General features: G+C 43.8%; 1 protein-coding gene across 1 annotated transcript; it reads right to left on the bottom strand.

Annotated features, from left to right (window-relative positions):
• Nucleotides 1-3,043: 3,043 nt before the first annotated feature.
• CALM2 (calmodulin 2) lies at nucleotides 3,044-16,095 on the bottom strand. Its single transcript, XM_058802542.1, has 6 exons — nucleotides 15,939-16,095; nucleotides 11,688-11,718; nucleotides 6,572-6,715; nucleotides 6,388-6,494; nucleotides 5,388-5,523; nucleotides 3,044-3,957 (listed from the first exon to the last, which is right to left on the bottom strand). The coding sequence occupies exons 1-6, from the start codon at nucleotides 15,939-15,941 to the stop codon at nucleotides 3,929-3,931; spliced, it is 450 nt and encodes a 149-aa protein (XP_058658525.1). The 5' UTR covers nucleotides 15,942-16,095; the 3' UTR covers nucleotides 3,044-3,928.
• Between the last annotated feature and the right edge of the window lie 203 nt (nucleotides 16,096-16,298).

A 16,298-nucleotide genomic window follows, 5' to 3' on the forward strand; every position in this document is an offset into this window, starting at 1 on the left:
CAATTGACACAGTATAGTCCCAGAAGTGACACACACAACTGCAGGAAAGCAGTAAATGTATTACTCATGGTGCCCAGGTGGTTGGTGAACAATCTCCAAGAGTGGCCCACTCTGCTAGAGCAGCAGACATGGCTGCCTGAGCCCCGAGAGCCCAGAACACCCAGGGTGCATTGCCTGCAGCGGGGCCAGCAGCAGCACTCCTGCATCACCTGCTTGTCTACCTTCTAAGCTATAGTATCACCCAAATAATAAGACTGATCTGATTAGCAGGCCTTAATCCTCACTAACCTTCTCCTTTAGCCATTAGCTATCATTAATTTATTAAATGTTATCCTCACAGGCTGCAAATTGTCCAGCTACCACAATTACTCATCCAGCCATGCATTTCCCCCATCAAAACTCCACAGCCACAAGTGATTATGAGCAGGTTTTTCAGGATGGCTCACCTACAACCCTGAGGTAGTGTCTTACTCCTGCCTGGTGATTCCTAAAGCTACTAGGGTGAGTTAGAGACCAACTCTAAAACTTACCAGGCTGTGCCATGCAACTGTGGATGCTCTTTCACTGGAAGGGTCACCAGATGAAGGTAGGGTTGGACACAACAGTTAAGCCCAGGAAGCTAGCAGGAGCACTTCTGGGAATCATTTAGCTTGGCACAAACCTCTTGAGATCACCTAGCCCAACTCCCTGCTCAAAGCAGGAGCTGCTGGAGACACTTGCCCAGCATGTCATCAGCTGGGTTTTGAATCTGCACAGATTCCACATCTGTGTTTTACCCCTTACTGTAAAAGAAGTCATTTGTCCTGTTCAAAGAGAGTATTTTCAAATCTATGCCCATCTCCCCTTGTCAGTGGTGCTACTAAGATTAATCTGGCTGTCTTCATTCCCTCCTCTCAGAGATCACTAGGATATCCCCCTAGGCCTACACAGGGAGGCATCTTCGGGCCTAAGATCTCCCACCTCCATGTTCAGCTTGGACTAAAACACCACCAGCTGTTTTACTGCAGTGCTGTGCCACAAAGGCTTTTGTTTGAGCTGGAACAGAACATGAGAACCTCCACACTATTTGACAGGATGATGGATAGTCTCTTGTAAAGCTATCAGAAACTGAACTTGAAATGTCAGAGTGTTCCTACACACACACACACAAACATCCAGAAACTGCCTAGTGACCCAAGGCCTGTTTCACAATTGCAAAAGCACCTGCAAGTGCACCTCAGCCAAAAGGTTCATGACCCATGCCATTAGCTTCCACCACACTTGACTTACTCTGTTCTCACAAGACCTTCTTCCATTAGCATAAAGTACTGAAATCTACCACTCCCATCCTGCAGGTAATTAAGTAAACAGGGCTGTAAGACTTCAATTACTGACCTACAAATCAGGTATTTCATTTACATAACAGCAACATGGACACTCACCCTAAACAAAACCAGAAGCTTTAATTCCTGACGCTAGAACACCCCAAGCTAAATGGCAAGCTAAAATGACTGTAAATAAAAGTGGCCTTCTCACACATTCATCTTGACAAAGGCCATTCTCTTGGCTAAGGCAGTCTTTCATCATCCTTGTGAGTCCCCCTTCTAACTCAGAATGTTGGGATATTGTGATATTCCATTGGAGAAGATCTTCCCCTTTTCATCTTAGATGTTTCTATGTGCATACTGAGCTGTAGCAGAAGACTGAATGGGTTAAGTGTGATTCCCAACCCACTGAAAATCAAGGCACCAGATCAGCTAAACCAAAAATTCTTGTCAGATCCCTGTTTGCATTACTTACCTATAAAAATGAGACATCCAATACTCCAGCAATTCAGAATCTCAGGTGGTTGTTCTGATGCTTCTGGAAAACTTTCTTCAGCCTGTGCCATCCTAAGTATGTCTTGCCCCAAGCTCTTAGAAGCACAGGATGAAGACAGGGTAGGAAGTGTCAGTTTGATAACTTACTTTCTAGAAGGCAAATCCTAACTGCTAGGAAATTTAGAAAAACTGCATAAGCTTCCTGAATCAGTGCCAGCACACAAACAGCAGTTCTAAGGAATTCCAATGCTGGCTATCAAAACACTTTTGACAAGCCTTCTCTGGAAAATCAATAGAGCTGTTCAGAGTCCTCAGAGAGCAGAGCTTTAAGATCAGTGACCATAAACACTTGATTAAGTGCTCCTGAATTTGGATTGAACAGCTGTCCTAATTTTAGATGCTCACTGCATTTATAAATACATCAAAGATGATTGGAACAGTTTTAAAAATTAGATAACTGCTGAGCAGGGAGCACTGCATGGTACCCAGAGGCAGGGGCCAATGCTTTGTTTAAAGGCCAGCAGAACCCCAGACAAGATAACCATACTGCACATGTACAGTCAAGGCAGTTGTTGCCAGCAGAGTAGAGAAGCAATGGGCACGAGCAGCCTCTGGCATTCTTTTGAGTTCTTGGATTCATCCTTGGTAGAAACCAGGTTTGTCTTCCACTTTAATAAAAATTAAACCTTGACAGAAAACTAGTGCTAGAAGCACAGTCATGCTCAATAACAAACAAGGAAGAGAATGTTTTCCTTCTGTACTTTGAGCTGACTGCATTCTGAATGGCAACTCAGACATGGCAGTTTCAGAAAAGCCCAAGTGTGAGACTAAGTTACCCCAATGTAGCAACTGACAGGGAATAAACTCCAAAATAATTAAAAGAAAGCAAACAGGTTTAGTTGTCCGAACAAGGAATTTTAATTTTAGGTCAACTATTGAACTAGGTCAACATCCAGTTCACAATGTCTACAGATAGTGGGCATAGCCAGTCACTACGGTAAGTTTATTGAAGCACCAAGCTCCACACAAGACTGTAAAATACATTTTAAACTACTAGTAAGAAAGCTTCTTCAAGTCAACAATACTATTAAGGGCCAGAGTTTAAGGACTAAGTTTTCACCTTCCAAGCTATTTTAAGACAGCCAATCCATTGCATAAGCAAACCAAACTGCTACATACTGAAACACAGAGCAGCAACTGCATTGAACAATTCCTGTAAATAATTCAAGGATACATTGAAACAGTATGGGTAAATTGTAATTTTTTATTGGAAAACAAATATACAACTTGGAATGGATTTGAGGCAAATCGTGCCATAAGCAGATTTTTTTGAAAATAAGTGGCTAAACAAAGTTTAAAAAGCATAGTAACAAGAGGAGAAAATGTTTTCTGGCACAGGACCAGCAGTACAAAAAAACTTGTGTACGAGTACCTGGATAAATCACCCGTTTTGCATTAGTGCAACTTAAGTTTCATATTGTTGACTGTCAATCGTCTACAACGTTAAGACTCCACATTTCAACAACATGTTACAGGTATGGCCACAAACAAGTTACTGTGAAGTAAGCTAGGAGAATGACTTTTACAGTGCATTAGCCACATGATATATGCTATTCACATCATTCTATCCTGCAGGTAAACTGCAAGAGTCCTTATCCTCCCATCACAGAAAGGGGTAAAAACTCCTATAGGAAAAACTCCTACGTACTCGAGAACTAGAACCAGCATGTTGCTTGAGCCAAGGATCAGCTAATGCACGGTAAACCCTGGCTTACTTTATGTAACTTGTCACACTAGTCATACCTAAGTTTCCTAGAGAAAGCTACTTTTTTAATAGACAATCCAGATGTTCCCTCAGTTAACCAACTTCATCTAACTTTAGATGTGCAGAAGGGCTTAAATATCCAGAGTAAGCCACATGCAACATTTGTTACTTAGATCAATTTTCCAAAAATCAGAACAATGACAGTAAGATAAAGGAGAAAAACATGGAGGAATGGCCTTCTAATTACTATACATGCATAATCTTTTGACAGTAAGGGAAAAACCTTTTACAGATAAGTTACAAACAGAGAAAAGGCAAATAAACAATTTTGTACAAGAAATTTAACACATTCTGTACAACGTCTTCACTTCGCTGTCATCATTTGTACAAACTCTGTAAAAGGAAAGAGTTGCATAGGTTATTTGAAGGAAAAAAATCTGAATTGCAAGATCTGAGAAGCGGCCTTACTAGTGCTGAACATTGATTCAAAACTGCATTTTCAGTTACATTCAAAAAAGCATCTTCAAGACAGTCCTCTTTTTCAGTAATCACACCTAAACTTCTCCTATTTTTAATGGCAAAAGGCCTTTATTTTTTCATAAGAGTTGGTCCATCAGTAAACTGGATAACAGCCTTACTTCCAAGACAAAACATTAGAGGGTCCTATGCCCACAGACTCTCAGATGGGGACAAAATATCCAAGAATGACTAAAAGATCCCTACAAATCACACTGAAATGACAATCAACTAAGTAACTGTACAGGCAGACTTTGTGTTGGTTTGAACTTTTATTTTCCAGAGCAGAATAGTTAAGTATTTTATTTTGCCTGGCTGGCTTTAAGCAACTGATTCAATGCTTAGTCATAAACCATTTCAAGTTAGAACCCACAAAATAGGATTCTACATTCATCTTGCTGAACCATAGTTTCAGGTACAATAATGACAGGAAACCCAGAACCTAAAAGGAGTTAACTGGTTGCTCAAGTTTTGAAAGAGCAACTGGAAACAATTGGGACACAGACACTCTCCAGTGCCAGTCTCTGAACAGCCTACTCAAACAGTGATGAAGCAGCAGCCTTGTACATAAAAGTTACTTTTCACTTACAGATGTCTGTGTACCCTTAGGCCACAATGAAAAAGGCCTTAAAGGGAAGGCATATCTAGACCTCAGAAATAGCACAGATTATCTGAAAGTACCCTAGATGTTTTCTCTAACATATTAAAAAGTCAAGCTTAGTGTGTCTCAGCTGCAAACAACTGTCTAAAGGAACTCCTGCTTGCATGACTTCATTTACAGTTCAGTATCAGGAAGAAAGGAAGAAATAGAAATTACTGTTGTAGCTGATTTACATGAAATAAATGTATTTAAAGTATCTTCTGAAGGTCTTGAAATTTCTGTATATTTTAGAGGCTTTCCCCATTTGATCAGCAAGTAATTTTAAAAGCATTGAGGACAAATGAGTGACATCCCACAGCCAGGTCAACATGCATTAGTTAACAGTATGAACAGCACATGAACATCTCTTGACAACTTTTGCTTATTCTAATGGTCATTAGACATCATTAGATTTACAAAGTCAATTCTTACCCTGTACAACCAAATAGCCCTTTTTTGCTTTTGGCACAAAGGCAGCAATAACACTTAAACTCATTGAGAGGTACACAATGTACATACTAATTGAAGATTAGCTAAAAGGAACACTGTGTGTTCAGATGAACTTGTCTGAACACTGCCCTATTTAAACTTGGTGTGGCTAACAGCACCCGCACAAGAACAAGCATGACAAGTGCTACACCAAAAGAAACAATTAACAACTCCTTACCTTCATAGTTTACTTGACCATCACCATCAATGTCTGCTTCCCTAATCATTTCATCAACTTCTTCATCTGTTAGCTTCTCCCCCAGATTTGTCATCACATGGCGGAGTTCTGCAGCACTAATGTAACCATTACCATCCTGGGAGGAGAAAAAGGAACACTGGAATAGACTTGCCTAAGGCCTAATGACTTAACTATAACTTAAGAACATTGCAGAGCAAATTGAGCATTAAGAAGGTAACACAGCCCTAAGCACCAGCATTTGCTCAAGGTAGTGAGAGCTGTAAGCTCTTCAGCACTGTCCAATGTCTTTGGGCACTGTAAGCTTATAGCCTTTGACTGTCCTATTCTGACATTTTTATACCATGAACAATGCAATCACCCCCTTTTGCAACTTCTTAGGTGATGGGTGCCTACTAAATCACATGACTGTGGTTCAAGTGGTGATTTCTTAGAGCAGAAGCTACTTATCTGATGTGCCTGTTTCATGGGAGTCCAGCATAAAGCCAAGGACTTCAGAGATGACTTGTACATATCCCAGTACTAGTTGGGACACTGAATATTGAAGTACTGGTGTACACTAACTCAACTGATGTATTCCTTCCCACACCCCAAGGCACTTCACATCATGTTTTCAGTTCCAAGGTGCATCTTAAGTAAGCTGAGTAACTTTAGATTCTTTTAGCAATTTACTTAGCAAAGACTACAACATTAACATAAAAGACTTACAACATTAACATTTTAAATACTTAAAACAATCTCCTGCCAGTCATCTGGAAGTATTTCAGTATCACAGCAAGCAGTACTTAAAATTGTGTCACTTATTTTACTATCCTGACAGCTCATCTGACTTTCCCATACCACCACAGTAGGCTGAGCTTTAGGGTGACTGGCCAGCCTAGAGGCTCTGTGACACGAGAGTACCCCTCAGATCTGTGAGAAAGCACGTTACAAGCACACCAAGTTTTCTTAACAGGAATGTTCCAGGTAAACATTACTGTACCTTGTCAAAGACACGGAACGCTTCTCTAATTTCTTCTTCACTATCTGTATCTTTCATTTTTCTTGCCATCATTGTCAGAAACTCTGGAAAGTCAATTGTGCCATTGCCTGAAAGGTTGAAAAATCTTTGTTAGAAAAATATGGTTTAGGCACTTTACTAAATTACTTATCAGTAAAGTTCTTACCATCAGCATCTACTTCATTGATCATATCCTGTAGCTCTGCTTCTGTGGGGTTTTGACCAAGTGATCTCATCACTGTCCCCAACTCCTTTGTAGTTATAGTACCATCACCATCCTTGTCAAATAGTGAAAAAGCTTCTTTGAATTCTGTACAGAACAAAAAAAAAAGTTAATCCCTTAAACTTTGAAATGTTAACAATAAAAAAATTCACTGCTACTGATTGCTGCAAGTTACAAAATTTGATTTCAATCTTCTAAGAAAATTTTTGTATACTGCTCAGCCGGCTGTAATTGCAATGGCAATATGGCAACATCAGCATCTGAAAACACACCCACCAGTCTACTGATGAACCGCATGTTGACCTAAATTAGGATGGAAGGTCATCCATTTCCAAAAGACTCAGATGTTTGTTACTGTCTATCTTGAATAAGGGCTCCTAATATGGCGCTGAAATAGCTGTCTGCAACTACAGTGATCCGCATCCTTGGTAGGAATGGCATCTCAAAATAAAACAATATGGAATTGCCACGAGAAAATTGAAAATGGTACTTTAAAGGTACATATGCCACAGCTTAATAGCACTTTATTACTGATAGAGGACATGAGTCAACGGAAAAAGGTATTATCTGACCAAACTACACCCAAGTTTCTCAATATAAGCCACTTCCGCTGGGCACAGATGTCTGAACATTGTATGCTACCACAATGGTTCAAAGAAGAAAGCCACTGGAGTGTTCATGCTGAAAGGCTGCTCACAAAACTGCTCCAGCCCTACTGTATCCTGAAACAGCTTCCACAGAAATGTTTCTGACTGGTCCTAAGACTGCTTTGCTGTGTTTTGACACCATCTCTTAACCCCCTACACCATGGCTGTACTGTGGCCAGGAATATTAATACAAGCATAACATGTTTAATTGTCCAGTCCAAAAATGGAGTTGGTTTTCATCCATGCCATCTGTCTTTGGCCACACACCTCAAACCAGCTCACTGGACTGCGCAAGCTCGCACACACGGCAGTTAAGCAAGAGCATCTTGTCCATTCCCTTGCAGACTTCAGATCCCTTCCCAGCTTTCCAGCCATCTCAGAGATCATGGCTCTGGACAGCCTGTCAGCTCAAGGGTACTCCTGCATCAGAAGTATTTCCAATTATTGTTTTTTTCAACATTTCCATGCAGCCAGCTTTCCAGATGGTGGGTTTCCCAGACCAGAATCAGTCACAGCAAAAGTTGTGTTTTCACATGACCTGATGAAGCCTTTACTTCATACTCTGAAACTCTTGAGGTGAGTACAAGCTGGCAAGTATTAAAAATTCAACTATAAAGATAAGGTTTTTATAGTTCATGAATACAGCTACAACACCAGAGTCACACAGTCAAATCCCACAGAGGGGAAAAACCCCACTACTCTTCTACATTTAAGTCTCAAGTGTCCCAAGAGCCAACCCCCACTGTTTAGCGCAACAGAATCAGAGCAAGGCTACCACAGGACCAGCAGAAACAGTTTCAAGCCAGTATGTAAAAATCACAAAGCAGAAACAAGTAGATACAACCTATGCCTGGAATTTCTTCCAAATGGTCTCTGGGGGGCTAGTTTCAGTTATCTTGGAGGCAACAGATTTCTTAGGGCTAAGGTCCTACACCAGGGAAGAAAATGCTTTTGGGTCAATCCTAGTAGACATTCACAGTCTATCATGGAAGAACCTCCAAAGGGGAAAGTTGCATCCTCATGAAGAGTCAAGTGCTCAAGTGTTATTCAAAACATTTAGCTGTTAACCACTTCATCCCTTCATGTGAAAGGCAACCACCACTAACCCAACATAAAGCACATTTCACAGTACTGCAGTGACTCTGCTTAGAAAGGGCAATGCTTCATTCGTATAAAAATTTCAAAGACTTGCTTTCTGTAAGATGCATACACCATTTTAGTGGTGTATTATCAACACTTGGAAGGAACAATTCCAAGGGCAACTCTACCCTTCTTTTACTCCAAGTTGCAATAGGTTAAGAAGCAACCAGCTAAAAATCATAAAGAAAATAAAGCAAGTTGAAGATGAACAGCCTATTCCTGCTTGAAATGCTGAATCAAGTCAAGAATACCACTAGAATACCTCTCTAACCACTTCCAGGAACCACCTCCAGTGATTAGAACAAAGGAGTGACAACATACACAGATGCAGTTAGACTAGAACAAGAACAACCTGGCATAGCTTTGGAGGATTTGCAGCCATGGCTAGTGAAGGCACCTATGAAACACTGAAGTTTAGTGAGCAACTCAATTCTGACATCCTGCAACATAAGGTTATAAAACATACCAGGCACACTTAAACACCATGATTCCATATAGCATGTAAAGCAAATCCTCTTTATTCCACCAAACTGGCAAATGAAAAGTCTCTGCTAAGGCTACAAGGTCTCAGCCTTTCCACCCTTCCGAAAAGCATCCTGAGATAAAGACTGCTTCCAGGCCCCATGAAAGACATGCTAATCCAACAATGTGAACTCTAAGAACCCAGCTCAGAATGTTCTTTTAACCAGCCATAAGTTCTGAGGCATCTGTGCACCACATCACCTTTCCAAATGAAGTGACAGCCTTCAGTGACCTAATATGTTCAGTGAACCAGGACTACCATATCCACTGCTACACAATTTAGCCAGCTATGTCTGGAACTTTCATAGCAGAATGTCAATTGTTCTCTTCACAGCTAGCAGGACCTCAACACTTCAACATGTCTGTTTCTACTATGACAAATTTTAAATCCCTGTTGTGGCCAAATCCCCAGCAGAGAACCACAGCACACCGAAGGAACAAGGCAGTGAACACCATACATAGGCCTGCTTGCACACAGAGCCCATTCAGAACTCTGGACTCCAGGGGAAGGACAGCTCACTTGACCAGCTGGCTTTGGGACAAAAGCATCTTCAGGCTGCTCTGCCACCTGACCACCCAGGTAGTCCTGACCCCATTACCTCTGTAATACAACACTTATCCAAAGGGAGAGCCACTTGACTTAGCAACTTCAATTCTTGCTGAATGAAACTGCAGCCACTATTACCATTCTGTAGCTACTTGGCTTTCAGTATCGGTCTTTCATATAAACACAATCTGGAAAGGTTTTCACCCCTACCTACACTGACAAGAAGCTTCAGTGCTATTTGATCAGCATATTCCACAGGAAATGCCATCTGGAACCTTAAACAACTGTACTGTGATGCTTCACAGCAGAGGGGGAAGGATTTAAGTCCTGGGGAAGTGGCTGCTTTAAGTACTCTGGTTTTCTGTCTTAGGAATGGCAATACAATGTCACCTCTGCCTTGCAGTACCATTTCCTATGTCTGCCTCCAAACCAAACGCTACGGATCCCCAGGGAAGCTCAGTCAGAATGGTGGTGGCTCAAGTTCTTGTAGCCAGTCTCTGTGTAACACTTAAACTGTGTCTTTAAGAGTTTTCCCATGCAAGACCAGATGCAACCTCTCCTAAGCAGTGCTGAGAATGATTCCTTCACACACCACCAGTGGGCTTATGTCTTCACAACCAAGGTTCATGGTTTACTTGCAAATACATTTGCCTAACAAAACATCACAGCTGCCCAGAAAGTGGCAGGCCTTTTTATATTGGCCACTAAGATATACTTTTAATCCTTCCATGCAGTTGAAAGCCTCTGGTCCTGTATGACAGACTCATCAATATCTACTTTTGCCTCAGAGGAGTACATGATCATTACTGAATACATAAAGTTGACGCTAATCCCAAGGTAGTGTTAATAAGCTTCCTGATTATATTCCATAATTAGCTACATCAACTAATAAGGCTTTGACAATTAACAACTAGAACAATGAACCATTATTGGAAAGACAGCAGCGACAACTGATAAAGCCTGCTCTAAACTAAACTGATCACAAAACCCTTATGCTATGTAGGCCAGCTCCCAAAAAAAAAACCAACCCGAAGTTGAACTAAATTTGGCTTGTGCTTACTTGTAAGACACTACCATGGCAACAAGTAAATAGACTAAGGACTTTCCACAAAACCATAATTAGTCTCCTTTGAGTAAAAGCAGGCTTCTAAAGACTAAAAGCTACAGAAGAATGTTCTTAACACTTCAGATTTGGCAATTATGGCAAAAACAAACCAGCTCATAATGACACTTCTGTTTAATACAGTGTCTTCAAGAGCTGCACCATAACTAAATAGTAGAATCTCAGAGGCTGTTCTTCATATGCCTGACCTGGTACTATCAGCTCAGCAGAACCCAACATCCTCTAAAGTAATTTCACAGGACAGTTATGCACACCAAGACTTTCCAGTATTAACACTATACACTTGTCAGATCAAAATCATGACATTCTTGAACATGTGTGGCAAAGCTGAATTCTGTATTACCAGCTTTAAGTTCCATCTATTACTGAAGTTAAGATCAGTCTGCTGAGAGCAATGGGACCAATAAGTTTGTGCAGCCTGCATGGGTAGGACACAATAACCACAAGTTGTTGCCATCAGTAAATGGCTGCCAGTGCACATAACCTGTTTCTAGGGGGCCAATACCAAGATATAACAGATGCATATTTATTTAAGCATTACAGAGCAAGTGCCAGACCATCAGAGCAGCACACACAACACTTGTGTCCAAGTACACAATACAGTTCCAAATATGGAATATCAAGAGTTGTCATCATGAAGCCAGTCTCTGCTGTCATCAACAAGAGCCACTCAAACATCTCTGCTGACAGGAGACAGCAAAGTAAATTATTTTTGCCTTCTGTTAAAAAAGCACTGCAGATTCCAAGCCTTCACCAGATCTGTTGTCATCCCCTGTGCCCCACTCCCCCTTTCAGTCTGCAATTGGGACAATTTTGTAGTCATGAGAGAATAATCACCAGTTTACTAGCCAGAAAAGCTGTGAGGATTGTTTAACTATATTAACTACAGAACTAGAACTCATTATATCCATGGTGCTTTTACAGTAGATAAGCCTTTAAAAATTAGGTGACAAGTTAAAACATTCCACCATAATACTTTAGTATCTAAGAAAGCTAACTATCTTGTGTAACACAGACTGTCACTGGATTAGGAGATGTGCCAGGTCAAGTAGGAGTAACAATACCACACAAAAACCTCACCTGCAATCTGCTCTTCTGTCAGTTGATCAGCCTGCAATAAAGAGAATATGATTAGAGTTGGAGCAAAAGTTCAAGGCAAAATAAGACAGACTTGTAGAGGCCTCTGAGTATGATAACTGCTCTTCAGGACTGATTTGTAACATTCTAGAATAGTTCTAATAAAGCTCAAAAGTCATCAGGATTGCTTGCTAAGTAGAACTGGCAGCCTTTTATCCTCTCCAGACCCTGCAATACCCCATACACTCGAGTAATAGATTACCACGTGTACCACTCAATCAATAATCCAAGCAGTGCCAGCAAGATCAAGGCACACAGGTCCCTTTAGAACCACAGACTGGTTTGAAAAACTCATTTACACAGCACACTACCAGCTTCAGCTTCAACACAAAACACTTCAGGTCTCAGTAAGGCAATAGTAACCTCCAAGTGCAAATTTTAAGGCAGATCAGCTAAATCAGAAAAACATACTCTTTAACAGAATTAAACCATCCCCTGATTTACATGAAACTTCATGTCCAAGACCTGGCTGTAAAAGACAAGCCACCAGCTTCAGTCCAAATGGGTCATTTCAGTGGCATACAGCCTGTCTACACTTTTTTTAGCCCATTGACTGCACTGACTCAGTTAACATTAGGTAACATGGACAACAGAGAAAGGTTCTGCAGTCTAAGACAATTTCTGCATCAGTTGGGTAAGCTCCAGTGTATACCTCATTCTCCTCTCTCACCAGTTTTGAATTCATTAGATTTGATAGCAATGAAAACCACCAATCTTCCAGGCCAAACCCAAAATGAACTTTGCTCTTGAAAGAACATAACGTTTGAGGACTGTAGAAATGCTCTCCCTAGGTTCTCAAACCAGATGATTCTTCAAATTCCGGATAGCTTGAGTGGAGTTGCAGTAACACCTCCTCCTAAGGGAAACTTCCTGAGCTCTTTACTGAAGCATAAAAAATACAGATAAGACATATTCACTGCTGAAATACACCACTGCTTTTGCAGCTTCTTTCCTGTTGTGACCATTTAAGCAGCAACTTTTTTATAATTACTGCAATATTGACTGAAAAATCATAACTGTGCCCACCAAATCCTCACTCCACATTAGCATCTGTCAGGGGAAGACTTAGAAAAATGTATTTACAATACCTGTCAATTTTTACTTTGCCAATTTCAATTACATTTTTATGCTGCATGGGAACATGTAACTTACCAGCTGCTGGTGATTCTTCCTGTAACAGAAGTGAAGGTGGCTGCTTGAGCAGTGGTACAAATGCTGAACTGCTCACAAAGCCCTCTGTGCACACAGTACAGCAACAGCCCAAGGTAAGGCCACACTCAGGCTGGGGCTCACCTACTCTAAGAACCAAGACCACGCTACTGAGGAACTCCTGCAGCAGCAGACAATGGGAATTGGCAGCCACAGATTCATCTCTGCTGCAGGAATATTCCCATGCAGGTTCCACCTTTTGTTAAAAAAGACTGGCATGGCAGCAGTACTGCTGAGAACAGAACCAATTCAAAACCAAGCCTTGGGATGGAAGTGTTCTGCTGGTCACTTAGCAGAAGCCTAACAGATTTTCACCTGGCTACAGAGTATCATTAACACAGACTCATACCTTTGCATGCTATTTACATTTTTATTGTTTGAGTGAAGAGAATGATGTGCTACATTTCGATAAGATATTTATATCCATTGAAAACTGTAGATCAGATTTAAGCAGTAAGAACCCAGTTAATTTATTTAGGTCAATACTTATGGGTTACCAGGTTGAGTCACATACTGTTTTATATAAACAATTTTATACGGAGACATGACATAGCAGTATGTAAGTTGTTATGCATTCCCAAACTCTTTCTTCTTTATAAACTCTTCCAGCAATTTAAGACCCCTAACCAGGAATTTGGATGAGCTCTGACAATACCTGTAAGAGGTGCAGTGCTTGAGAAGAGCACAAAGCTTATTAGAAGGCACAGGTATGAAGCAGTTGAAAGATAAGCGGGGAGGTGGGGCAAGGTTGAACAAACACCATCTGTACTCTGCAGTGCCGGGCTCTGCAGGCGCTGCTGCGCAACAGCAGTAAAAGGCGGGGCCAGCGAGCCTGCCAGCTCCCAGCCTCCCGTGCCACCCAGGTGGAGGGGAGCAGCCTGGAGCCCTGCCTGCCGCTTCCCGGGCACCGCGGCCTTCCTACAGGGGCCTCCCGGAGCTCTCCATGACGGTGCAGCACACGCGTGACAGCGCGCTCACCTTCCCCGTGCTGTCAAACGCCGGCTGTGAGGCGCCCACGCTGGAGCTCTGACATGCCCTTACTGCGGCCGAGAGCCACCCGAAACCCCCATTTGATGCCATCGCAGCTCTGACGTGGCTTTCTGCGATTCACGTTGCAGCACCTGAATTTTCATCGCAACAGCCCCCATTCCCCAAGCCGCAGGCTGTGCGGAGGGCCCGACAAAGGAGCCAAAGCTCCCGGGAAAGCAGGGGAGCCGCTGTGCCGTGTGCGCGGCCGTTCTGTGGCACACGCAGCCTCTAGAGGTGGAGTTCCCTTACAGCCGCTATGGCTGCGGCGCAGTCACAGGGCGGGAGCGCCTTCCTCCACAGCGCTGCCCAGGGCACAGCTACAGCAAGCGGCGACACCGCTTCCCTCCGAGACCCGGCTCCTCGCTGCGCTTCGCAGGCGCACCTGAGGGGACAACTCTGCTCTGGCAGGACTGACTTAAGAACAACAACCGGACCAGACTATATGGACTAAAATCAGGTTTATGTAGGTTAGCTTGTTTTGGGAACAAATCATTCTGTCTTATCTCGTATGGGCAACACTGAACAGTCACAGGCTGAGCCAGTCTGGTCTGTCGGGATGAACTATAACCACAGTCAAAGTGTCACTGTGTCTCCTGGACACACCCATTTTTTACACGGACCTTACTTGAAGATACTCCATTTTTGGTTCTGCACAGATGATGACTAAATGCAGTAAGTCTTTTGTTACTACATTCATTGCCGGTTTTTCCCCCCTGCTTTATGGATGGTTTGCTGTGTAAGTTCACAATTCAAGCTAAAGAATAAATTCAGGCTTCTATTCACCAAATCTCTTTACCCGGAGACAGCATTTCAAAAACCCTTAAATTTTAAGTAGCCATCGTTCACATGAAACGTGATGAGCTGACAGTCATTTGATTCCTCAGAAGAATATAATGAATGAAAAGACAATTCCACTCTACTGCATCTTCTCTTAATGCAGAGAGAGCACTGAGTGGTCAGTGGTGCTGCTTTTGCAACAGAATTGCTCCTTTTAGTACGTTTCTCAGCATCCACTTGTTTTAATTTTAAAAAACCAAAAAACGTTAAACTCACATCCTTTAGACTGAATTTGAAACCATTCTCCGATATCACAAAATGTGTTCTATTTCGATAGTGGATTACCATTATAAACGCATCGCTAGTAATATTAAAACGCAGGACTGTTCTCCGCAATGACCAAAACGGGAAACAAAAATTGTTTAAAAAAAAAAAAAAAAGAAGAACACAAATAATCCCTTATCCAACAGAGCCACCAACAGCATGGCGCTACCACGGAATCGACAGGGGCTCCAACGCGAGCTGACAACAGGTCTAGCGAGGAGGGCGATGGTGCAGTGAGGCACAGCCTGCCCCTCATCATCATGCTGCTCAGAAGCTGCTGGGCTCCGCACTGCATTATTATGACCAGGCGCAGCACACCTCGCTAGCGAGCCGGACAGCTCAGGCTGCCTCATTCAGCCGCACACGCCGAGAGCAGGGAGGGAGGAAGCGGTAAGAAAGCAGAGCTGGTGCCATCGTGGCAAGCTCCTTTCCCCCCTCCTCCCAAGCCCGCGGGTCCCCTCCCAGGAGGGACCGCTATCCGTCGCTCCCCCCGGCAACGCCCGGCGCCGCCTCACGGCGCTCCCGCCGACCCAGGGGCCGTTTGGATTTGAATCCACACCAACGCCCCAGGGCGGGAAAGGGACCCGGGCGGGACCCGCCGCCGCCGCCACCACCACTTCCTCCCACGCAAACGGCGCCTCCGAGCGGGACCCTCCGCCCCGGCCTGAGCCCGCCGGCCGCGGCGAGGGTCAGCTTCATCCCTCCCCACAGCCTTCTGCCCGCGACCTCGCCCCACAGCAGCCAACCCACCCCTCCCCCCCGCCCCCCATCTGCACCGAACTCAGCCGCCCCCATCCCTCCGCACCGCAACGGTACCCGCCGGACCCCGCGGCTGCCCCGTGCCCGGGGACTCACCATGGTGGCCCGGCCTGGCTGCGGGGTGCGGTGGGAGCTGAGGGCTGCACGGGGCGCACGCTGCGCGACCTTCCCGCTGCACGGCTCGCCTCACACTGAGTCCTGCCCGCCCGCCGGCGGCGCCTCATAAACCGCCTCACCGCCCGGATCGCTCCGCGCCGCTCCCTCCCCCTCCCCTTCCCCCGACACTGAAGTGGATTGCGAAACGAGTCCCGGCTCTGCGCGCTCTCCTCGCAGGGCACCCCGCACCCCGAGTGCCGCTCCTTCTGCCCCACAGCCCCGGCGCAGGAAGGAGCGAGCTGCGGGGAACTGGGGGAAGCAACGCTTGTGAAACGGCGGGGGGAAGGGGGGCAGCGAGAG

This window comes from Ammospiza caudacuta, chromosome 3, assembly GCF_027887145.1.
Source record: "Ammospiza caudacuta isolate bAmmCau1 chromosome 3, bAmmCau1.pri, whole genome shotgun sequence".
NCBI lineage: Eukaryota > Metazoa > Chordata > Aves > Passeriformes > Passerellidae > Ammospiza > Ammospiza caudacuta.

What these genes read in the sequence shown, in the direction of transcription:
- CALM2 (XM_058802542.1), bottom strand. An exon ending in CGTTCCGTGTCTTTGACAAG is followed by an intron (nt 5,524 to 6,387) that starts GTACAGTAATGT and finishes TTCTCCTCCCAG; the next exon opens with GATGGTAATGGTTACATTAG. An exon ending in TGGTCAAGTAAACTATGAAG is followed by an intron (nt 3,958 to 5,387) that starts GTAAGGAGTTGT and finishes TTCCTTTTACAG; the next exon opens with AGTTTGTACAAATGATGACA.